The 25,360-nt window shown below is 47.2% G+C and overlaps 1 protein-coding gene and 1 long non-coding RNA gene across 8 annotated transcripts in view; one reads left to right on the plus strand and one right to left on the minus strand.

Annotated features, from left to right (window-relative positions):
• The window catches only part of LOC139252401 (uncharacterized), a 28,024-nt gene extending 18,490 nt beyond the window's left edge, over positions 1 to 9,534 (minus strand). Inside the window, exons 1-2 of one of the 5 annotated variants that reach the window (XR_011591467.1) lie at positions 8,866 to 9,534; positions 3,025 to 3,188 (exon numbers count right to left, since the gene is read on the minus strand). This is a non-coding gene — a long non-coding RNA (uncharacterized lncRNA). Of the gene's footprint in view, positions 1 to 3,024; positions 3,189 to 4,292; positions 4,411 to 7,917; positions 7,949 to 8,865 lie in introns of those variants that run through there. The other 4 variants (XR_011591466.1, XR_011591463.1, XR_011591464.1 and 1 more) reach the window with 4 other exon arrangements.
• A 377-nt stretch (positions 9,535 to 9,911) lies between these two features.
• LOC139252398 (zinc finger protein 239-like) lies at positions 9,912 to 20,755 on the plus strand. Of its 3 annotated transcripts, none has more exons than XM_070873389.1 (3): positions 9,912 to 9,995; positions 13,402 to 13,633; positions 19,761 to 20,755. In XM_070873389.1, exon 3 carries the CDS (start codon positions 20,111 to 20,113, stop codon positions 20,615 to 20,617), a length of 507 nt encoding a protein of 168 aa, XP_070729490.1. In that variant the 5' UTR covers positions 9,912 to 9,995; positions 13,402 to 13,633; positions 19,761 to 20,110; the 3' UTR covers positions 20,618 to 20,755. The 3 variants fall into 3 exon arrangements, with proteins under 3 accessions (XP_070729490.1, XP_070729492.1, XP_070729491.1); XM_070873391.1 differs by having other exon boundaries at positions 13,402 to 13,577; XM_070873390.1 differs by lacking the exon at positions 9,912 to 9,995 and adding an exon at positions 10,114 to 10,274.
• The last annotated feature ends 4,605 nt before the right edge of the window (positions 20,756 to 25,360 follow it).

Raw genomic sequence — 25,360 nt, forward strand, 5'->3', positions numbered from 1 at the left:
GGTTATGTCCCCTCGTCCTCGACACCCCAAGCAGCAGAATAAATTTCTCTCTATCTACCCTCGCAATTGCTTTCAAATTCATACTAAATTCCCACAGACTAGGTGGTGTATGGGTTAGATACAGAGTAAAGTTCCCTCTACCCTGCCGCAGGGCACACTTCGGTGTCCGTCCCGACCGCACTGCTGGCAGCTTATCAATTAAAATTCAGCAGCAGTACGATCTGCCACTGCACTGAAAACTTTCCACCCGCAGCTCCTGATCAGTTTCAGGTTAAAGCTCCTTCTAAACTGTCCCATCATGCACTCCCAGGGCAGGGACAGCACGAATTAGGTACACAGTAAATCTGTGTCAGAGGAAACTGTACCCCAGAGAGAGTCAGTGCCATAGAAACTGTACCGCAGTGAGTATCAGTGCCAGAGGAAACTGTACCGCAGTGAGAGTCAGTGCCAGAGGAAACTGCGCCCCAGTGACAGTCAGTGCCAGAGGAAACTGTATCCCAGTGAGAGTCAGTGCTACAGGAAACTGTATCCCAGTGAGAGTCAGTGCCAGAGGAAACTGTATTCCAGTGAGAGTCAGTGCCAGAGGAAACTGTATCCCAATGAGAATCAGTGCCAGAGGAAACATGCAGCAGAGCCTGGTCGCCAGTCATCTTGGATCCCCTTGCCATTGGACCAAGACCTTGCTCTGTCAAGTCCGTGTGGTAGCGAATGTGCAAGGGCCACTTCACATTAAAATAATTCACACTATCAGCAATACATAACAATCCTCTTCCTCTGCAGTTATCAATCTATTGCAATTCCCTATGCCTGTAGTTTCGTTATATTACGATTCAAAATATCTTCAGTTATCAGCAACAAATGGCATCTATATCACGCCTTAAACGTAGTAAAATGTCCCAAGGCACTTCACAGGACTGTTAGCAAACAAACTTTGACACCCAGTCACAGAAGGAAATATTAGCACAGGTGACTGAAAGCTTGTTCAAAAGGGTAGGTATTAAGGAGCATTTTAAAGGTGGAGAGGTTTAGGGAAGAATTCCAGAGCTTATGGCCTCAGCAGCTGAAGGTACAGCCATCAATATTGCTGAAAATTGGGGCTGCTCAAGAGGCCAGAATTGGAGGAATGTAAAGATCTGAGGGTTGTCGCGTTGGAGGAGGTTACAGCAATAGGGAGGGGCAAGGTCCTGGATGGATTTCAAAACAAGGATGAGAATTTTGTAAGCGAGGCACTGATGGACCAGGAACCAATGTAGTTTAGCGAGCACAGGGGTGATGGGTGAACGGAAATTGGTACAAGTTGGGATGAGAGGGCTGAGGACAGATTGAGTAGAATAGGCCTATATTCTCCGGAGTTTAGAAGAACGGAAGGTGATATCATTGAAACATATAAAATTCTGAGAGGAATTGACAAGGGCTGGATAGTCTAGAGTTAGGGTTCCTAGTATTAGGATAAGAGATCTGTCATTTAAAACTATGTGGAGGAGCTATTTCTTCACTCAGAGAGTTGTGAATCTTCAAAATTCTCTATCGAATAGAGATCTTACTGAATGGCGGAGTAGATGGGAGGGGCCGTATGGCCAACTCCTGCTGCTACTTCTTGTGTTCTTGAGTAAGGATACGGGCAGGAGTGTTGAAGAAACATAGAAATTTACAGCGCAGAAGGAGGCCATTTCAGACCATTGTGTCCGCGCCGGCCGACAAAGAGCCGCACGGCCCTCGGTCAGCAGCCCTGAAGGTTACATATAAACCTATAAACAATGAACAGTGGCGGAAAGGTAAATAGCACCCAGTCCAACTCAAACAACTGCATCACCCCTTGCACCGAAACATTCTACACTCCACCCCAACCAGAACCATGTGATGTCCTGAGAGAGGCAAAAAAACAGGTAAAAACCCAGGCCAATTTAGGGAAAGAAAATGTGGGAACATTTTTCTCCTACCCATCCAGGCGATCGAAACTAGTCCAGATCACCCTGGCCGTATTCGATTCCCTGCAGCACTTACCATTATATCTGCGCCGGCCAACAAGAGGGGATCTCGTCTAATCCCAATTACCAGCTCGAGGTCCGTACTGTGCAGGTTACGGCACTTTAAGTGCCCATCTAACCATCTCTTAAAAGTAGTGAGGGTTTCTGTATCCACTACTCTTCCAGGCAGTGAGTTCCAGATCCCCAAAACCCTCTGCGTAAAGAAGCCCCCCCTCAAATCCCCTCTAAACCTTCCACCAACCACCTTAAAACTATGCCCCCTAAGTTTAAGCTTATGTTTACGGAGAGTGCGAGGTGTGAGGCCGATCAGAGGCATGGATGAGGGTTTGAGCAGATGAGCTGAGGAAGGGCAGAGACCGGCGATGTTATGGAGGTGGAAGTAAGCATACTTGGTGATTGAGGGAATATGGGTTCGGAAGCACATCTCGGGGTCAAGTACGACGCCAATCAATAAATTGCAACTCTCCATATCTGTGTTTCAGTATATTAGAATACTACAAAACTCTCGTGATTAATGCTTCAATATTAGTAATCAATATAAAGTAGTTATCAATATATTTTCTTATAATTCTAAATGTCCATGAATGAATAATTGATTCTGTGGGTGATTGGCCGTGCTGGTCTTTCAGATGGGTCTGTGCACCGTGATCAGTGAATTGACGATGTGCTTCCGGTTCAATCTTTCCATTGGCTTTCTCACCAGATGGGAAATATTTGAACATTGAGATCTGATGGTGTCGGTGAGAGTTCAGCCGCACCTAATGTACAGAGACCGGTCCATCTACTGGGCTGTGCCTCAAACTGGAGTCACCTCTTAGATCAAAGCCCTTTACTCGAAAACACACACAAGATTCACTGTGACTGTGTTTAGAGACAGAAACTGATCTCGCTTCACATCCCATTGCACGGCCTCATGCTGGATAATTGTACTCGGTGGTTAGTCTCTCCCGGTCTCATTTCCTGTCTTACCTTGTAACCTGTGTGTACACTGTCTACAGGACCGGTGTGTATCTGAGTAAATGGCACTTTCTCTTACCTTTCTCCCCAGTCGATCTATTGAAGCCCTTTCAATCGGAAGGGACTCCCTGGTTGGTGCTCTCACAATCCTGTGCTGGTTCACCTGCTGTTGTTCCTCAGTCCACAATCCCTGTTTCCTTCCAGCTGTGGAACTTTCTCAATCACTCCGCTATTCACCGGGATCTAATTATCACAGGACAGAAAATTAGAAGATTAATGTTGTGAAGTGGAATGTAATGTAAAGTGTTTTTCCATCGTTTCAGAATAGTATATATCCAGTATTTCTGTTTGATTTTATCCTTTTCCTCAGATCTCTCCTGCCCGTCTGGACTTACAGAAATTCACCAGAAATCTCCTCGGGTTACACACTGTCTGATCTCACTAGGCCACGGGTTACACACTGTCTGATCTCACTGGGCCCCCGGGTTACACACTGTCTGATCTCACTGGGCCCCCGGGTTACACACTGTCTGATCTCACTGGACCCCCGGGTTACACACTGTCTAATCTCACTGGGTCCCCGGGTTACACACTGTCTGATCTCACTGGACCCCCGGGTTACACACTGTCTAATCTCACTGGGTCCCCGGGTTACACACTGTCTGATCTCACTGGGCCCCCGGGTTACACACTGTCTGATCTCACTGGGCCACGGGTTACACACTGTCTGATCTCACTGGGCCCCCGGGTTACACACTGTCTGATCTCACTGGGCCCCCAGGTTACACACTGTCTGATCTCACTCAGCCCCCGGGTTACACACTGTCTGATCTCACTGGGCCCCCGGGTTACACACTGTCTGATCTCACTGGGCCCCCAGGTTACACACTGTCTGATCTCACTCAGCCCCCGGGTTACACACTGTCTGATCTCACTGGGCCCCTGGGTTACACACTGTCTGATCTCACTGGGCCCCCGGGTTACACACTGTCTGATCTCACTGGGCCCCCGGGTTACACACTGTCTGATCTCACTGGGCCCCCGGGTTACACACTGTCTGATCTCACTGGGCCCCCGGGTTACACGCTGTCTGATCTCACAGAGCCCCGGGGATGGGGACGAGGAGCCGAGGGGAGGGGGAAGAGGAGGAGGGGACGGTTACAGGAGATGGGGACGGTTACAGGAGGGGAGGGAGACGGTTACAGGAGGAGGGGAGGGGAACAGTTTCCCAGGACGCCCCATTCTCTCCCCCCCACCCTCCCCGTCTGTCTCCTCCCTCCCCAGTCATTCTGGGAATGTGCCTGTGTCAAGTCTGTGTGCGCGTGTCCGTGTCTCTCTCACCCTCACCATCATTCCATGTCTCACCTCCCCCCCGGGACACTCTCCCTCGGCCCCCTCTCCCTCCGGTGCCGCTCAGCTCCACTCACTTTCCTCCATCTTGTTTACCTTCACCAACGGCCGGCCTCCGGGGATGCCGGACATGCGCAGTGCCGCGTCACAGCGCGCTCAGGGAGGCGTTGTCCGCCCCTGCAATTGGCTGATTGACCTGATTGACAGGCCGCCCACCAATCGGGGCCCTGTATCTGCCATTTACCCCGCCCACTCCCACAGTCGGAGGCGGCTCGCTCCGGGTCACGTGCTGCGATTCGAATTCGCGCCGCCGTTCACTCTGCGCCAGTGACGTCACCAATCCGGTAGCGCGCTGCGTGACGTCAACAACCCGGCAAGAAGGGGTGTGTGACGTCAAAACCCCAGCAACGCGAGGTGTGTGACATCAGTAACCTGGCAACGCAGTCTCTGTGACATCATGCAGCCTAGCAGGGAGGGCACTGAGCCCACAGGATGGGCGTATACCGAGCCTGGCACCAGGGGAGGGCATCGACACCACAGGATGGCCGAGTACCGAACCTGGCACCAAGAAAACCATTGGCCCATTGGTTGTCACGTCTGTGTCCAGCGGGGCTGGAGCTGCGGGTTTTACCATCAGTGACAGGCCCAGATTACCCAGGTGTATCGGCGCTGCATGGCCCATGGGACAGGAACAAGGAGAGAATGTTCTGAAGTTCTAGCCTGTACTTAGAGTGATGACTTTTGTAAACTCCTTTTACAGGGTATTAGAAGGAGAAGATTAGCACACGGGAAGCTCAAACCCAAAGATCACATCCCTGTCTAAGGATAAGGGGTAAGCCATTTAGGACCGAGATGCGGAGGAACTTCTTCACCCAGAGAGTGGTGAACCTGTGGAATTCTCTACCACAGAAAGTTGTTGAGGCCAATTCACTAAATATATTCAAAAAGGAGTTAGATGAGGTCCTTACTGCTAGGGGGATCAAGGGGTATGGCGAGAAAGCAGGAATGGGGTACTGAAGTTGAATGTTCAGCCATGAACTCATTGAATGGCGGTGCAGGCTAGAAGGGCCGAATGGCCTACTCCTGCACCTATTTTCTATGTTTCTATGTTTCTATGTTTCTGTCTGCCAGAGTCAGTCGATTCATCAAAGGCTGATTATCATCGGCCTTTTACATAAGAACACAAGAAATAGGAGCAGGAGTAGACCGTACGGCCCCTGGAGCCTGCTCTGCCATTTAATACAATCATTTTTGATCTGATTATAGACTCAGGACCACTTTCCTGCCTGCTCCCCATAACCCCTTAGTCCCTTATCGGTTAAGAAACTGTCTACCGCTGTCTTAAATTTATTCAATGTCCCAGCTTCCACAGTTCTCTGAGGCAGCGAATGCCACAGATTTACAACCCTCTGAGAAAAGCAATTTCTCCTCATCTCAGTTTTAAATGGGCGGCCCCTTATTCTAAGATAATGCCCCCTAGTTCTAGTCTTCCCTATCAGTGGAAACATCCTCTCTGCATCCACCTTGTCAAGCCCCCTCATAATCTTATACTTTTTCATAAGATCACTTCTCATTCTTCTGAATTCCAATGAGGATAGGCCCATTCTACTCAACCTTTCCTTGTAAGTCAACCCCCTCATCTCCGGAATCAACCTAGTGAACCTTCTCTGAACTGCCTCCAAAGCAAATACATCCTTTCGTAAATATGGAAACCAAGGCAGTATTCCAGGTGTTGCCTCATCAATACCCTGTACAATTGTAGGAAGACTTCCCTGCTTTTATACTCCATCCCCTTTGCAGTAAAGGCCAAGACACCATTGGCCTTCCTGATCACTTGCTGTACCTGAATATGAACCTTTTTTGTTTCATGCACAAATACCCCCAGGTCCCACTGTACTGCAGCACTTTACAATTTTTCTCCATTTAAATAATAACTTGCTCTTTGATTTTTTTTTTGCCAAAGTGTATGACCTCACACTTTCCAACATTATGCCAAGTTTTTGCCCACTCACTTAGCCTGTCTATGTCGTTCTGAAGATATTTTGTGTCCTCCTCACACATTGCTTTTTATCCCATCTTTGCAACATCAGCAAATTTGGCTATGTTACACTCGGTCCTTTCTTCCAAGTTGTTAATATAGATTGTAAATAGTTGGGGTCCCAGCAGCACCCCACTAGTTACTGATTGCCAACCCGAGAATGAACCATCTATCGCGACTCTCTGTTTTCTGTTAGCCAATCCTCTATCCATGCTAATATATTACCCCCAACCCCGTGAACTTTTATCTTGCGCAGTAACCTTTTATGTGGCACCTTGTCAAATGCCTTTTGGAAGTCCAAATACACCACATCCACAGGTTCCCCTTCATCCACCATGTTCATTGCATCCTCAAAGAATTCCAACAAATTTGTCAAACATGACTTCCCCTTCATAAATCCATGCTGACTCTGCCTGACCAAATTATGCTTTTCCAAATATCCTGTTACTGCTTCTTTAATAATGGACTCCAACATTTTCCCAACCACAGATGTTAAGCTAACTGGTCTCGTTTCCTGCTTTTTGTCTGACTCCTTTTTTAAATAGGGGTGTTACATTTGCCGTTTTCCAATATGCTGGGACCTCCCAGAATCCAGGGAATTTTGGTAAATTATAACCAATGCATCCACTATCCCTGCCATTACTTCTCTTAAGACCCTAGGATGCAAGTCATCAAGTCCAGGGGATTTATCCGCCTTTAGTCCCATTATCTTACTTCTCAGTAAAGATTGATACAAAATATTTGTTCAGAGTTTCTGCCATCTCCATGTACCCCATCACTAATTCGCGTTCTCGTCCTCTGAGGGACCAACATTTACTTTAGCCATTCTTTTCCTTTTTATATACCGAGAGAAACTCTTGCTATCTGTTTTTATATTTTGTGCTAGTTTACTTTCATAGTCTATCTTCCCTTAATGATTTTTTTTGTCGTTCTTTGCTGGCTTTTAAAAGCTTCCCCATCTTCTGTCCTCCCACTAGTTTGGCCAACTTTGTATGTCCTTGTTTTAAATTGGATACCGTCCTTTATTTCTTTAGTTAGCCACGGATGGCTATCTTTTCTTTTACACCCTCAATGGAACTGGAACTGGATTGCAGTGGGACTTTTAGGAGAATATTAAAGTTGGGCACCACAGAAATAATTACAATCTGAGCATCAATATCAGGGCAACTTATTCCTGGGGCATTCATTCATCGTGGGCCACCCTGACCTGCGAGAGGACATATTCTCATCCATTCCGTGTACTGCTTTCATCTGCATAGTGTTACATGTAATGAGATTCATGATCGGTATTGAAATGTATTCTGGAATGTAATGTAAACCTGTTATTATCTGCTCCATGTAATACCCTTATTTGCACAGTACTACATGTAACGTGATTTACGGATTGTACTAAACTGTACCTTGAAATGAAATGCATGCTAGTGCATCGTATGGAACTGCTGTCCACATCCAAACGAATTGTATGGAATTGCTGACCGCAAGGTACTGAACTATTTTCCAATGTATTTGGAAAATTTTATATAAATAAAGTATATTTTTAAAGAAAAAAAAGCCACCGCGGGTCGGGAGGATAAAAGAGCATACCACTGCAGCTTCCAGAGTGAGCTGCTACAAGTGAGCGACGGCTTCGAGGTGGGCGACTGGATGACATCATCAAAACCCAGGTCACAGTTTGGAGCGTGGGCAGGATCATCGGCGGGGTCCAGGTACAGCGGAGGAGCGGGAAGGTCGGGGCGGATGAGCGGTGAGAGATCGTGGCGGAGGAACGGTGAGAGATCGTGGCGGAGGAACGGTGAGAGATTGTGGCGGAGGTGCGATGAATGAGGGTACGGGCCCAGAAGAGCCGAGAGCCCAGGGGCAGCACGGACCTGTCCACACTGCGATATGTGTGCGCACTAGGTCCTAGAAGCAGAGCAGGTCTCCAGCCATCCTGGTTAACCCTTGCCACTGGATAAAGGCCAAGCTCTGTCAATCCCGTGTGGTGGCTGGTGTGAGACGGTCACCACACGTTAAAACAATCCAGGCACAGGCATCTTCCACCCTTCAATTGGAGTTCAGGACTGGAATATCGGCTCCTTCATTGAAACATCTGCGACCCCCTGTGGAAGCAAGTCATCCTGGTTCCTGGGACCGCCAATGATGATGATGAAGACCATTCTCGGGGAGGTTGCGGGTATTCCCGGGATTCTGCAGATATTGTGGGAGGCAGATTAGTTTGGTGACAATTGCAGATCCGCCCCGGAATAGACAAAACAATCTGTGACCCTCCTGTGAAGCGCCTGGGGACCTTTTACTGCGTTAAAGGCGCTATATAAACACAAGTTGTTGTTGTTGTCCCGCCAAACCCTCTTTTTTCACAGGCAGTCCCTCGGAATCGAGGAAGACTTGCTTCCACTCCTAAAATTAGTTCTTTGGTGGTTGAACAGTCCAATACGAGAGCCACACCCTGTCACAAGTGGGACACATGTTCGTCGGAGGAAGGGATGGGTGGCACTGATTTATCACACGCTCCTTTCGCTGCCTGTGCCTGACCTCTTCACGCTCGCGGCGCTGAGATTCGAAGAGCTCAACAACCTCCCGATCCACTTCCTCCACTTCGGGTGGTCTTTGGCCAGGGACTCCCACGTGTCGGTGGGGATGTCGCACTTTATCAGGGAGGCTTTGAGGGTGTCCTTGTAACGTTTCCTCTGCCCACCTTTGGCTCATTTGCCGTGACGGAGCTCCGCGTAGAGTGCTTGCTTTGGGAGTCCCGTGTCTGGCATGCGGACAATGTGGCCTGCCCAGCGGAGCTGGTCGAGTGTGGTCAGTGCTTCAATGCTGGGGATGTTGGCCTGGTCGAGGACGCTAACGTTGGTGCGTCTGCCCTCCCAGGGGATTTGCAGGCTCTTGCGGAGACATCGCTGGTGGTATTTCTCCAGCGACTTGAGCTGTCTGCTGTACATGGTCCATGTCTCTGAGCCATACAGGAGGGCGGCTATTACTACAGCCCTGTAGACCATGAGCTTGGTGGTAGGTTTGAGGGCCTGGTCTTCAAATACTCTTTTCCTCAGGCGGCCGAAGGCTGCACTGGCGCACTGGAGGCGGTGTTGGATCTGGTGGTCAATGCCTGCCCTTGTTGATAAGAGACTCCCGAGGTTTGGGGAATGGTCCCCGGTGTCCAGGGCCGCGCCGTGGACCTTGCTGACTGGGAGGCAGTGCTGTGCGGCAGGGACAGGCTGCTGGAGGACCTTTGTCTTACGGATGTTTAGTGTAAGGCCCGAGCTCTCGACCGCCTCAGTAAAAACGTCACAATGTCCTGGAGTGGAACACAGGGGCAAAGGTCACCGCCCGTTAAACATTCAAATATTTCAACCCAACCGCCAAGCTCCGAGCGCGAGCCTCGCTCAACCCAAATCATGGCCGCAAACCCCGCCTCCCGGCGGCGCTGATTGGCCAGGGTCGGCCCGGTGAGGAGCTCCCGGGGGAAGCGGATTGGCCGGAGCACCTGTCACTCAGAGTGAGGGAGGCGGGTTCCCGGGGCGGGGCTGTCCCCGGGGAAGTGGATTGGCCGGAGCGCCTGTCACTCAGAGTGAGGGAGGCGGGCCCGGGCCTCAGTGGGACTCGGAGTTCGGGCAGTGTGTTTGGGCCGGGCGCCAGTGACGCGGCGCTGGGCCCTTGTGTCGGTGAGTTGGAGCCGGTGGGAGCGGCCGCCTGGTTTTATACCCGGGGGGTGAGGGCTGGGATGAGGGGAGGGGGGATTGAGGAGGAGGGGGATGTGTTGGCTCCAGTCTGTACTATATATAATGTGTTGAATGTTGTTGTGGATTGTTACAGAGGGGAAACACATTGAAATAGTGTTTGCAATGACAGGGTCTGCTGCCCAGTGAGTGAGCCACAGGCCTGGCTGCTGGGTACAGGATGTGCTGCAGAGGGCACAGATCAAATGTTTCATCTATTGGAAGGTAATGCACCTAATTCCGGACCTGCCAAGTCTGTTATTTGGAGTGGGCACCATATAGCGGATCATTTTTAAATTCACAAACCGCAGCCGTGCCTTCAGCTGCCTGGGCCCTGAGCTCTGGATTCTCTCCCTAAACCTCTCCGCCTCTCTACCCCTCTCCTTTAAAGTGCTCCTCAAAACCTGCCTCTTTTACCAGCTTTTGGTCACCTGTCTTAATATCTCCTCACGGGGCTCAGTGTTGACACCGATTTAAGAAGCGGGGTGAAATGCAACTTTGTTTTTAAACACAGTGAGTTGTTGTGATCTGGAACTACTTTTGAAGTGTACTTGTGGTTGTAATGTAGGAAACGTGGCCGTCAATCTGCACACGGCAAGCTCCCACAAGCAGCAATGTGTTAGCGACCAAATAATATGTTTTTTTGTTGATGTTGGTTGAGGGATAAATATTGGCCAGGGCATTGTGGATAACTGCCCCTGCTCTTCAAAATAGTGCCGTGAGATCTTTTACATCCACCTGAGGGGGTAGACGGGGGCTCGGTTTAAGATTTCATCCGAAAGACGGCACCTCCGACAGTGCAACGCTCCCTCAGCACTGCATTGGTGTGTCAGCCTAGATTTTGTGCTCAAGGTTCTGGAGCAGGACTTAAACCCAAAACCTTCTGAGTCTAAAAAAAACCAAATTGGTAATACAGAAAAATAGACAGGAGGAGTTGGGGGCAGGTCTTGGTGCAATTATCTCCCTCCTGTCACTATATGAAGGCACAGTTTTAAGAGGATGACTTCTTTACCCAGAGAGTGTTGAGAATGTGGGATTCGCTGTTGCATGGAGTTGTTGAGGAGAATAGCATAGATGCAATTAAGGGGAAACTAGGTTCTTTATTATTCTTTATTGTCATCCTTTATTATCAGGGTCCCCCCCCACTTTACCATTCGAGCCTGCTCCTCCGTTCAATAAGATCTTGGTTAATCTTCGACCTTAACTCTACTTTCCTGCCCAATCCCCCTATATCTTGATTCCCCCAGAGTCCAAAAATCTATCGGTCTCAGCCTTAAATATACTCAGAGACTCAGCATCCACAGCCCTTTGGGTTAGAGAATTCCAAAGATTCACATCCATCTCAGTGAAGAAATTCCTCCTCATCTCGGTCTTATATGGCCGACCCCTTATCCTGAGACGATGTCCCCTAGTTCTAGACTCTCCAGACAGGGGAAACAACCTCTCAGCATCTATCCTGTCAGTCCCCCTCAGAATCTTGTGTTTCAATGAGAACACCTCTCTTTCTTCTTAACTCGAGAGAGTATGGGCCCAATGTGCATTGGGGAGGGGGGAATAGGATGAGGATGGGGGATAAGAAGGGGGATGGGATGAGGATGGGGAGAGGAAGGGGGATGGGATGAGGAGTGGGAATGGTGAGGCAGAGGAAGGATGCAAATAATCCCTATAATATAATGGTGGGTAATCTTAGTCATGGGTTAAAGACGATCTGTGCATGGGATCTTCTGTTTTTTTGAGGGGGCTGTCCTCTATTGTAAGGTGTGTATGTGTGTGCTTAAATTAGACTTGTAGTGTGAAGAATCTGCTCATAGCTGGAGTATGGGTAAGAAATGATTGAATCAGCAACGACAGGAAATGATGCTGTATCAGGACTATCTCAGTCACACACTGTCGCTGACTTGTGTCTGACAGTTTCTAGCAGAGGACATGTCATGCTGCAATAATGGTGTGTGTTAATCCCGTAGAAAGAAAGACTATATCGTGTTTTTCACAAGCTCAGGACATCCCAAAGTGCTTTACAGCCAATGAAGTACTTTTGAAGCGTAGTCAGTGTTGTAAAGTAGGAAATGCAGCAGCCAATTTGCGCACAGCAAGATCCCACGAACAGCAATGTGACAATGACCAGCTCATCTGTTTTAGTGATGTTGGTTGAAGGATAAATATTGACCCAGGACACTGAGGTGAACTCCCCTGCTCTCCTTCCCAATAGGAAACATGGTGTTGCCTGACTTTACATTTTATTTAAATTTCAGGATATCTTGTGAGCTGGAGGAGGGCAGGAATCTTACTGTGAATCTAATGTTGTTGAAGTTTCAAAAGCTCAGTACTTCTGTTCATAGTTCAGCTGATTCTGCATGTCTTAACTCAGTATGTCCTGGCTCAGTGTGATTGGGACAGTCATGCCGCATACTCTGTGTTGATGCAAAGCAGTTTGAGATTGATGGCGAGGGGAGATGTGCAGAGTAACTCTGAAGACCAATAGTTTCCATTGACCGTAGGCCAGGAGAGAGTTTGACTCCACTTCAGCTTTGCACCAGCTGCAACCATTATGAAGTGAAGTTAAAACAGTTGGTCCAGCTAAGAATTTATTTTAAAATTCACATTTAATCTTTCTAATTTTAACAGAGCCCCGACTCTGCTGTTAGCACCTAGAATCATAGAAACACACAGCACGAGAGGAGGCCATTCGGCCCATCGTGCCTGTGTTGGCTCTTTGAAAGAGCTGTCCCATTAATCTCGCTCCCTTGCTCTTACCCCAGAGCCCTGTGAATGTCTCCTAGTCAACTATTTATCCAATTCTCTATTGAATCTGCTTCCACCATCCTTTCAGGCAGGGCACTCCAGATCACCATAACTCACTGTGTAAAAATGTATCCGCTCATTTATCCCCTGGATTTTTTTTTTGCCATTTGCCAATTATCTCTAGATCTCTGAGTTTCAATCTCAGGAAAAAATGAAGACAATCCTACATTCTCTGAGGAAGAAGAAAACCTTTTTAAGATTTTAAGTTTAAGCTCGAAGAGAGCATCTCCGAAATGAAGGTGAATTCTCAGTGGGCCGATATGGGCTGTGCCTGTACGGGTAGCGTGTTATGCACCCCATGCCCGGCTAACAGAACTCTATCCCTGTGCATTTTCAGTAGCTTGGCTTGGTGTTTATTAAGCATTACGGCTAAAGGGATCAAGGGGTATGGAGAGAAACCAGGAATGGGATACTGAAGTTGCATGATCATATTGAATGGTGGTGCAGGCTCAAAGGGCCGAATGGCCTACTCTTGCATCTATGTTTCTATGTGCTGGTGACCTGCGATAGTTTTGCTTCCTTTTTTAACAAACTCTTTTTGTCTTCACAGGAACAGTCGAATCAGTCGCAGAACCTCATCGACTCTGAATTTTCGACATTGCGCAATATTTTGGATGAAAAGGAACAGAATTTGGTCGAAGAACTGAATGAGGAAAAGATGATATTTTATTCGGAATGGAGATAAATCTGCGAGAAATCCGAGACCATTCACGATAAGCTTTCCTTGTTGTATATAAATAACCTGAACTTGGGGATAGAAAGTACAATTTTGAAGTTTGCAGGTGATACAAAACTTGGCAACGTAGTGAATAGTGAGCAGGATAGTAGCAGACTTCAGGAGGACATAGACAGACTGGAGAAATGGGCAGATACAGTTTAATGCGGATGAGTGTGAAGTGATGCACTTTGGGGCAAACAACATGGAGAGGCATTGTAAGCTAAATAGTGCTATTTTGTGGGTTGTGAAAGAACAGAAGGAACTGGGGTAAATGTTCACAAACCTTTGAAGGTGGCAGGGCAAGTTGATAAGACAGTGAAGAAAGCTTGTGGGATACTTGGCTTTGTAAACGGGGGCATTGAATTCAATACAAGGAAGTCATGCTGAACCTTTACACATCACTGGTTAGGCCTCAGGGCAGTGGAAGCAGATTCCATCGGGACGTTCAAAGGGCAATTGGACATGTAGTTGGAGAGAACTAATTTTCAGGGTTATGGGGAGAGGATTGGGTGTGGGAATAAATTGGACAGCTCTTTCACAGGATCAACAGCTTTAATCTCCTCGGTGTCTTTGACATCCAGGCCCACATCACGTCCCTGCTGTCTACTCTGCTGTGCCTGAATATATGTTTTTCCTTTAATTTACTTTTAAAAAAAAATTAATTTCACTGAGTTGTGGAAATCTGGAAGTCCCTCCCTTTAAAAGACTGAATGCGAGGATCAAACCATTCACCATTTTCCAGACTGAGATGGGTAGATTGTTGTTGGTGAAGGGCATCAAGGGATATGGAGCAGAAGTGGGTAAATGCATTTGAGGTACAGATCGAACTGAATGGTGGAACAGGCTCCTCCTGTCCCTGTGCACCATCCTCTGCAGTCAGCCATGTTTATAATATTCCCACAACACTGGAGTTCCTGAGTGCTGCAGTAACCTCGTGTTTTGGAATTGCTGATTCCGAATGCATTCAGCATTCACGTCTATACAGCTTACTGTAGATGTTCCATCTTTTGGCCCCTAGTTTACCCTTGTTAATGTTACCTGGTTCTTGTATATCACCCACCTGCTGTCTAGATTCCACTCTGTAATCAGTGTCATGTGGATCACCTTTCCTCCTGGCCTTCTCCCTCCTCCAATGTAAATGCTTCTTGCAGCTACTTCAACGTTCCTGACCAGTTCCATTGTTTTTATTTGGTTATATCTCTCCCATTTTTTCTCAGAAGAACACCACCATTTACTTTTCGAAGTCCCAGTATTATTTTAGCCGCAGGTTGACAGTTATTCATATTTAAAATATTCTTTGCAAACATCTTTTTCACCAAAAACTGGAATTATAACAAAGGAAATTGCCTTGATTTTTCGAAGCCATTCTTGCATGGGAAGCTGGAGTCCTTACAGGATTTCTTACACTGTCATTTAGCCCTTCCTGCTGCTCCTCCAGTACCTTTTGTCATATATCTTCAATATGCACAGACCTATCTCTCGGTAACCAACTCATCATCATTACCACACTTATCACCCACCTCCCTACAGCCAGAATCTCCCTGCACCTCACCAACTGCATCTTTGTCCTAACAATGTTCTCTGGCTTCTGAACTACTTCCTCCATGACTTGGTCTTCTGCATTAGGAGTTAGTGCTTGATCTATTTGAACGGAGAGCCTTTCCTGTTTTCTTACATAACCCGTAAAATGTAGAAATTGTGTTTTTGATTCCAAAGTCTAAATGGTTAATGTGAACAGCAGTGGTCCCAGCCCTAATCCTTGTGGAAGACCATTATTCATTATTATACTTTTTGTTTCTAGACATTCTATTTTCTCCTTTAGTAGGGATTCCATTATTTTTCCTGCCACCGATGTGAAGCTGACTAGTCTGTAATTACCTAGACATGTTCTATTCTCCTCCTTAAATATAGGTACTCCGTTAGCTGTTCGCCAGTCCTCTGGCAATACACCTTTTTCTGAAGAATTTTTAAATATGTGCAGTAATGCCTCTGATATCTCTTCCTTAGATTCTTTTAAAATACGTGGATGCAGAGGTTTTATCCTGAGTTTGATTAGTTTATTTAATGTATCCCCTTTCTTTATTTTAAATGCACTTCTCATTACTCATGTCATGTCCACCTGTTCTATCTAAATACTGAAGCGAAATAATGATTTAATATTTCTGCCATCTCGCTATCGTTACTCGTGGCATTGCCTGTCTATCCTTTAATGGCCCTATTCCCATCCCAACCTTCCTTTTCCTATTATCTTCCTGTAAAATATTTAATTTTGTTTTATGTTCCTTGATAATTTCATTTCATATTTCCTCTTTGCCTTCCTAATTTTTTTTTTTTTTACTTCTCTCCTGATCCCTTTGTATTCTCCCTTATCATGCCCTACCCTGTTGTTTATCTACTTAATGTATGCCTCTTTCCTTACCCCCAATTGGTCAAATCACTTTCGATCACCTGATGCCCCAAAGCCTTTCCACCATCTACAAGGTACAAGTCAGGAATGTGATGGAATACTCTCCACGTGCCTGGATGAGTGCAGCTCCAGCACCACTCAAGATGCTCGACACCATTCAGGACAAAGCAGCCGCTTGATTGGTATCCCACCCACCACCTTCATCATTCATTCCCTTCACCACTTTCGCACTGTGGCTGCTATAGGGAGGGAGGAACTATCACTAAAGAAGTAGCACTCGGTAAAATAATGGGACTAAAGACGGACAAGTCTCTTGGACCTGATGGCTTGCAGTGTGGGGTCCTAAAAGAAGTGGCTGCAGAGATAGTGCATGCATTGGTTGTAATTACCAAAATTGCCTGGATTCTGGGGAGGTCCCAACGGATTGGAAAACCACAAATCTAACATCCTTATTTAAAAAAGGAGACAGACAAAAAGCAGGAAATATAGACCAGTTAGCCTAACATCTGGAGTTGGGAAAATGTTGGAGTCCATTATTAAGCAAGCAGTAGCAGGACATTTGGAAAAGCATAAATTCAATCAAGCAGAATCAGCATGGGTTTATGAAAGGGAAATCATGTTTGACAAATTTGCTGGTGTTCTTTGAGGATGTAACGAGCAGGGTGGATAAGGGGGAACCAGTGGATGTGGTGTATTTGGATTTCCAGAAAGCATTTGATAACGTGTCACATAAAAGATTACTGCACAAGATAGAAGTTCCCGGGGTTATCATGGATTGAGGATTGGCTAACGAACAGAAAACAAAGAGTCGGAATAAACGGGTCATTTTCCGGTTGGCAAACGGTAACTAGTGGGGTGCTGCAGGGATCGGTGCTGGGGCCTCAACTATTTATAATCTATATTAATGACTTGGATGAAGGGACCGAATGCAATGTGGCCAATTTGCTGATGATACAAAGAAGGATGGGAGAGCAAATTGTGAAGAGGACACAAGAAATCTGCAAAGGGATATAGACAGGCTGAGTGAGTGGGCAAAAATTTTGCAGATGGAATACAATGTGGCACAATGTGAGGTTGTCCAATGTGAGGCAGAAAAAATAGAAAAGCAATTACAATTTAAATGGAGAAAAATTGCAGAGTGCTGCAGTACAGAGGGACCTGGGGGTCCTTGTGCATGAAACACAAAGTTACTATGCAGGTACAGCAAGTGATCAGGAAGGCAAATGAAATGTTGGTCTTTATTGCCATGGGGACAGAGTATAAAAGCAGAGAAGTCCTGCTACAACTGTACAGGGTATTGATGAGGCCACACCTGGAGTACTGCATACAGTTTTGGTCTCTGTATTTAAGGATATACTTGCATTGGAGGCTGTTCAGAGAAGGTTCACTAGGTTGATTCTGGAGATGGCGGGGTTGACTTATGAAGGTAGGTTGGGCCTATACCCATTGGAGTTTAGAAGAATGAGAGGTGATCTTATCGAAACATATGATATGAAGGGGGCTTGACAAGGTGGATGCAGAGAGGATATTTCCACTCATAGGGGAAACTAAAACTAGGGGACATAGTCTTAGAATAAGGGGCCGCCCATTTAAAACTGAGATGAGGAGGAATTTCTTCTGAGGGTTGTAAATCTGTGGAATTCTCCGTCCCAGAGAGCTGTAGAGACTGGGTCATTGAATATATTTAAGGCCCTGAACAAGGGACTGCACAAAGTCGCGCGCTGCGGCTCAGACAATCAACGGTGCAAGTCCCGCCCCTCGGGCTCCCTGATTGTTGGTTGGAGGACCCGCCGGATCACTGCTCCAGGCTGCCCCGCTCACTCCCCATTGGTCGGAAGCTCCCGTCAATGAGGCCATGGGCCCGTGTCACGTGTCCTGCGAGCGCGTTCCGCCAAACTGGTGGAAACTGGTCTCGGGACCCGGATGTGCGTACTCTCAGGTTTGAATTTCCCTTTATTCTCTCCCTATCTCCCTCCTCCCTCCTCCCCCCCCGCGCAATTCTCTACCCAATCGGAGCGGAGAAAACTCCGATTGCGGCTCTTAAACGGACACAAACGCCTTTCCCCGGAAGGCCCCATGCCGACTCCGTGCCACAGGATCCGAGTGTGGGGGGAGGGGGCGGTTGGTGTCCTCTGGGCATGCGCGGTTATTACCATTGCGACCGAGAGGGAGGCGCTGTGCCGGACACGGTTCCCGGGGCGCAGGCGTGGACTCTGGGCTGTCAATCACCCATCAGGCAGTGCGACTGCTGATGAGACCTGTGACGACATAGAATCCCAGACATTTACAGCACAGGAGGAGGCCATTCGGCCCATCGTGTCCCTGCCAGCCGGCACAGAGCTCTCCAGCCTAATCCCACTTTACAGCTCTTGGTCTGTAGCCCTGTAGGTAACGCCATAAAAAAGAAAGACTTACATTTATACAGCGCCTTTCACGACGATTGGCATCTCAAAGTTCTTTACAGAGAACGAAGTACTGTTGGAGCATAGTCACTGTTGCAATGTAGGAAACGCGGTGGCTAATTTGAGCACAGCAAGTTGCCACAAACAGCAATGTGATAATGACCAGATAAACTATTTTTGTTATGTTGATTGAGGGATAAATATTGGCCAGGACACCAGGGATAACTCCCCTGCTCTTCTTCGAAATAGTGCCAATGGATCTTTTACGTCCACCAGAGAGAGAGCAGACGGGGCCTTGGTTTAATGTCTCATCCGAAAGTCGGCTCCTCTCCCTCAGCACGACACTGGTGTGTCAGCCTAGATTTTTTTTTGTGCTCAAGTCTCTGGAGTGGGACTTGAACTCAACCTTCTGTCTCAGATGAGAGTGCTACCCACTGAGCTGATCCCTCTGCTAAGGGACATAGGTCCTTGCTATCCACTCGATCCAGGCCCTCATAATTTTATACACCTCATTTAGGTCTCCCCTCTAATCCTTCTACCAATTACTTTAATTCTCTGCCCCCCGAGTTATTGACCATTCTGCTAAAGCAAACAGGTCCTTCCTATCCACTCTATCTGGGCCCCTCAAGTGCACATCCAGGTACTTTTAAATGCTATGAGGGTTTCTGCCTCTACCACCCTTTCAGGCAGTGAGTTCCAGACTCCCACCATCCTCTGGGTGAAAAAAACTTCTCAAATCCCATCTACACCTTCGACCAATTACTTTAAATCTATGCCCCCCAGTTATTGACCCTGCTACTGAGAAATAGGTCCTTCCTATCCACTCTATCTTGGCCCCTCATAATTTTATACACCTCAATGAGATCTCCCCTCTGTTCCAAAGAAAACAACCCCAGCCTATCCAATCTGTCCTCATAGATAAAATTCTCCAGTCCAGGCAACATCCAAGTAAATCTTTGTACCCTCTCTGGTGCAATCACATCTTTCCTGTAATGTGGTGACCAGAACTGCACACAGTACTCTAGCTGTGGCCTAACTAGAACCCAACCAGTCAGCACCTTCAGGGGAGGAGAGGGAGGGGAACCAGTGAGTGCAGAACTGAACCCAGCCAGAGTCAGCACCTTCAGGGTCAGAGAGGGAGGGGAACCAGTGAGTGTAGAACTGAACCCAGCCAGAGTCAGCACCTTCAGCAAGAAGGAAAAAATGTTGGAGATACTGTAATGGGTTTGGATTTCAGCATCGGGAGTAGGGATAGTGTGTGTGACGGGGATTTACAGTTGTGGAGACACCAGAGAGGAATGTGTGTACCATAGAAACTAGAATTGACTGTTCTGAATTTCTATCCTGTCCTTAGTGATGACTTTTGTAAACTCCTTTTACAGGGGATTAGAAAGGGAAGATTTGTAGATGGGAAACTCACACCAAACATCACCAAGATCTGACAGTCACTCGATCCACCGCAACATGAATATCATCGGCCTCAATGTGGAAAGAGAAATGTTTGTCTGTTCTGTCTGCGGGAAAAGATTTCAAACATCTGTGATTGGAAAAGTACTGAGACACACACACCCGAGTGAGTGTTCCTGTGCAGACTGTGGTAAGAGGTTTAACCAGTTACAGCCTGAAAAAACATCGCACCATTCACAGCGGGGAGAAACTGTACATATGTTGTGTGTGTGGACGAGGCTTCAACTGATCGTTCAATCTGGAGAAACACAAGGACACCCGCACCATGGAGAATCCGTGGAAATGTAGGGACTGTGGAAAGGGATTCCGTTCCCCGTCCCTGCTGGAAATTCATCGACGCAGTCACACTGGGGAGAGGCTGTACACCTGCTCTGTGTGTGGGAAGGGATTTACTATTTCATCCAACCTCATTGAACACCAGCAAGTTCACACCGGGGAGAGGCCATTCACCTGCTCAGAGTGTGGGAAGAGATTCACTTGTTCATCTCACCTCACTCATCACAAACGAATTCACACTGGAGAGAGACCGTTCGTCTGCTGTGTGTGTGGGAAAGGATTCATGAAATCATCTCACCACCTGAGACACCTGCGTTTTCACACTGACGAGAGGCCGTTTACCTGCTCCGTGTGTGGGAAGGGATTCACAAATTCATCCAACCTTCTGGCTCACCAGCGTATCCACACTGGGGAGAGGCCGTTCACCTGCTCTGAGTGTGGGAAGGGATTCACTGCCCCATCCCACCTGCTGAAACACCAGCGAGTTCACAAGTGACTGCAGGGATTGGATTCTGCTGTGAATCACATCGGGACTGAACCGTGTTCATTCTGACAGTCGGGCTGTGTTTCTCCTGTAACTGGGCTGGAATTTTATTTTCTGGATATCTGACAAATAAATCAGCTTTGGTTCCAACACAGTATGTCGATTCCTTGATTTCTCCAATATAAGAGGAGACTAATTGATATCCTGTTGCCGACTGTTCCTTTTTTGGGACTTTTCTCCATTTAACAAAGACCTGTCCTTATGTAGCACCTTACCTGACCTCAGGATGTCCCAAAGTGCCAATGAGGTACAACAACATCAAAGTACATTTGAAGTGCATTCACTGTTGCAATGTAGGAAATGCGGCAGACAATTTGCACACAGCAAGCTGCCACGAACAGCAATGTGATACTGGTCAGATAATCTGTTTTAGTGATATTGATTGAAGGCTGATGGGGCCTCGGTTCAGCGATTCATCCGAAAGATGGCAACACTGACAGTGCAGCAATCCCTCAGTACTGCATTGGAATGTCAGCCGAGATTTTGTGCTCAAGTCTCTACAGGTGGACTTGAACCCACAACCTACTGACTCAGAGACAAAACTGCTACCGCTGAGCCACGACTGACACTCGATCATTACTTGTGATTATTTTAGTTCTCATACCTTCGGTTACTCTCATGGACAAACCGCAGCTCGCCATACCTTCCAGAGTGTCTCTCCTAGCCTTGGTATCCAGAGAAGGTATTGGTAACATGTCCATGTACCTGCCTGGAAGTGTTTGATGGGACAATGTAGAGGGAGCTTTACTCTGTATCTAACCCATGCTGTACCTGACTGGAGAGTGTTTATGGCGGACACTAGGTGCTCAGAATACCCCATTCCCCGCCACAGACATCCATCACCTCGATGAGAACATCAGTTAACCCAAAGATAAGAGAAACCCATCAGTTCCTCCCCCGGACACAGATCCGGAGGGACAGTGAGTGTCCCGAACATTGTTGTACAGTGTGCTCGATAGTTCATTCCTGGGTCTGAGCCTTTTGGTGATTATTTGAATTTGATGCCCTCGAATTACTGACTCATCGACTGGTGGAAATAGTTTATCCTCATTTACCTGATCAAAAACTTTGAACACCTCCCTCAGATCTCCAATTACCCTTTGTTCTAATGAAAAGAGCCCCAGTTTCTCCAATCTCCCCTGATAACTAAAGCCTCTCTTCCCTGGTATCATCTCAGTGAATCTCTCTGCACCCTCTCCATGGCCTCGACATCCTTCCTGGTGTAAGATCCCCAAAACCTGACAATATTCGAACTGCAGCTTAATCAATGATTTGTGCAGGTTTACATGCCCTCTGCCCTTTTGTACTCCACACCCCTATTTATAAAATCTAGGACCCCATGTGCTGTTTAACCACTTTATCAACATAAAATGGCTAAAATACATTGACTTTAACTTAAATGTGCATCATGGGAAAGAAATGTTTAGTCTGAGTTAGAAACTCAAACAATCGATTCACTGCAGACAGGTCACCATGGCAACACTGATCAGACATTCCATTCACTGAACCCACTGTTGCAATCTGTAATCAGATCGGGGGAAAGAACAGAGTTTGTCTGTCAGTAACCACAATGTAAGCTCAAACCAGAGTGAGTAACACAATAGATTCGATTATAATGTGTGATGTTGATACCTATAATTGTGGAACTATAAGAAATAACAACTAACAGCAGGCAGGGAAGTTTAGGGATATTGAGAAAATCACTGAAGAAAAGTAACTGCTGGGAACCAGGGAAAGTGACCTTGTAAATCACAAATGAGAGAAGTTCCAGCTGTCTTTTCCTCGCTTCCTGCCAAAACCCAGCTGGGAAGGCAAAGAAGAGTCTGGTGCCAGAGGTGGATCAGTGCAGGGTATAAGAGTGAGGGGAGACTGATGTAAGGGGGCAGTCGGGACTGGAGACACCGGAGATCAAGCTCAGGGCATCCAGCGGGCTGACCTGGTGTCAGTTACTGTGGACACGCAGGACTTGCATCTTTACTCTGATGTGGTAGAGCACAGAGGATCTGCTCAAATTATATTTCTTATGTTAAAGTTGCTAATAATAATTGAATATATTTAAGGTGGAGATAGACAGAGTTTTGAAAGATAAGGGAGTGAAGGGTTATGGGGAGCAGGCAGGGAAGTGGAGTTGAGGCCAGGATCAGATCAGCCATGATCTTATTGAATAGCAGAGCGGACTCGAGGGGCCAGATGGTCTACTCCTGCTCCTATTTCTTGTGTTCTAACACTAGACTCTCGATCCTTAATAAGACAAGGAATTAGCTAGAATCTTACAACCCTAAATCTCTCTGCTCCTCTACTCCATTGAAAGTTTTACCATTTAATGTACATTTCCTCTCTTTTTCTTCCTCCCAAAATCTATCGCAGCACATTTCTCTGCATTAAATTTCATTTCACATTTACCCGCTCCAATTACTAACCTGTGTATTGACAATGAAGGCACTTAAAGTCCGCTTCAGTTGGCCATGGGTCCTTTTTGGCATTAACTGGAGATTTTGATCATATGCCCCATATACCTAAGCCCAGATCATTTCTCTACATCGAGCAGAGCAATGGTCCCAACACTGACCCTGGGAGACTCCACTGTTTACGCCCTCCAATTCTGACGGGATTGGACAGGTTCGATGCAGGAAGAATGTTCCCGATGTTGGGGAAGTCCAGAACCAGGGTTCACAGTCTAAGGATAAGGGGTAAGCCATTTAGCACCGAGATGAGGAGAAACTTCTTCACTGAGAATTGTGAACCTGTGGAATTCTCTACCACAGAAAGTTGTTGAGACCAATTCGTTAGATACATTAAAAAGGGAGTTAGATGTGGCCCTTACAGCTAAAGGGATGGAGGGATATGGAGAGAAAGCAGGAATGGGGTACTGAAGTTGCATCATCAGCCATGATCATATTGAATGGTGGTGCAGGCTCAAAGGGCTGAATGGCCTACTCCTGCACCTACTTTCTATGTTTCTATGAAGAACCTCCATTAACCGCTACTCTGTTTTCTGCCCTAAATCTAACTTCCTATCCAGCTGCCCCACTCCCTTTAATACTCTGAGCCTTAACTTGATCAACAAGCCTCCTGTCCGGCACCTTATCAAACACCTTTTGACAATCCATCTACACAACATCCCCTGCATTTCCTGAAACCCTGCTGTCTGTCCTGAATGAATACATTTCACAAACAAATGTTGGAATGTTTGCTCCGCACCACAGCATTTCATCTGTTTAAAGCCACAACAGAAAAATCCCGTTTTCTTAAGATAAATCAACTTTAAAAATGATGCAGTGTTTCAGCCAATGAGGGAGATCCAGGCTCAGCCCCGCCCACTGAGTGGCACAAGCCCTGCCCCTCACACTGATTGGTTGGAGGACCATCTGACGACTAGCTCTGGCCCCGCCCCGCTCTTCCTAACCCCTGGGGGGGATCTCCACACACCGAGTGCGGGCCCAGGCCCGAGAGACAAACTCCGCATTATCCGCCTCCCCACAACTACCCGCCAGTTTCAGACACAAACCCCGAGACAACCAGCAAATGCCGGGAAATCCCCATCGAGTCAGGGAGCGTCTGTAAATGGAGGAGAAATGGGGACTGGTCAGGGAGCGTCTGTAAATGGAGGAGAAATTACTATTTTTAGTTAACAAATGTATCAGTGATTTTAATGGGACTCTTTCTGTGTCCCAGCTCCTGTAAATACTGGCTGTAAAGGGACCGGATTCTCAGGAGGCTCCACAGCGCTGGCTGCTTGTGTGTCAGTGATCTCCCATCACATTAATGTGCTTCTACTGTGTGTGTGTTTAATAAAGTGCCAGGAGCACTTCACAAAAAGTGGGAAACCAGTGAGTGTGGAACTGAACCCAGCCAGAGTCAGCACCTTAAGGGGAGGGGAACCAGTGAGTGTAGGACTGAAACTAGCCAGAGTCAGCACCTTCAGGGGAAGGGACAGATGGAAACCAGTGAGTATAGAACTGAACCCAGACAGAGTCAGCACCTTCAGGGGAGGAGAGGGAGGGGAACCAAAAATTGAGGAGCACACCCTTCAGGTAACTATACAAGGACTGCAACCTCTCAGATTGAATATATACATGGGCCATGGACTCCTCTAGGCTGCAAAAAACAAACCCAGCCTTGGAATCTGGAAGGGTGTTAAGAACGGCTCTCTTGCTGCTGAAACCCTCATTCTTGCCTTTGTTACCTCTAGACTTGACTACTCCAACTCACTCCTGGCTGGCCTCCCACATTCTACACTACGTAAACCTGAGGTCATCCAAAACTCAGCAGCCCATGTCCTAACTCGCATCAAGTCACGATCACCCATCACCCCTGTGCTTTCTGACCTACATTGGCTCCCAGTTAAACAAGGCCTCGATTCAAAATTCTCATCCTTGTTTACAAATCACTCCATGGCCTTGCCCCTGTCTTTTTCAGCCTCACAACCCCACAAGACCTCTGCACTCCTCAAATTCTGTCCTCTTGAACATCCCTCATTGCAACTGCTCAACCATTGATGGCCGTGCCTTCAGCTGTTTGGGCCCTAAGCTCTGGAACTCCCTCCCTAAACCTCTCCGCCTCTCTACCTTTCTTTCCTCCTTTAAGATGCTCCTTAACACCTATCTCTTTAACCAAGCTTTTGGTCATCTGCCTTAATTTCTTTTATGGCTCAGTGTCAAATGTATCTGTTGTGTCTTGTTACACTGCTGTGAA

The sequence above is a fragment of the Pristiophorus japonicus genome, unplaced genomic scaffold (assembly GCF_044704955.1).
Source record: "Pristiophorus japonicus isolate sPriJap1 unplaced genomic scaffold, sPriJap1.hap1 HAP1_SCAFFOLD_464, whole genome shotgun sequence".
NCBI lineage: Eukaryota > Metazoa > Chordata > Chondrichthyes > Pristiophoridae > Pristiophorus > Pristiophorus japonicus.

Excerpts from the sequence above, each read along its gene's own strand:
- LOC139252398 (XM_070873389.1), top strand. The coding sequence starts at position 20,111 with ATGGAGAATCCGTGGAAATGTAGGGACTGTGGAAAGGGATTCCGTTCC.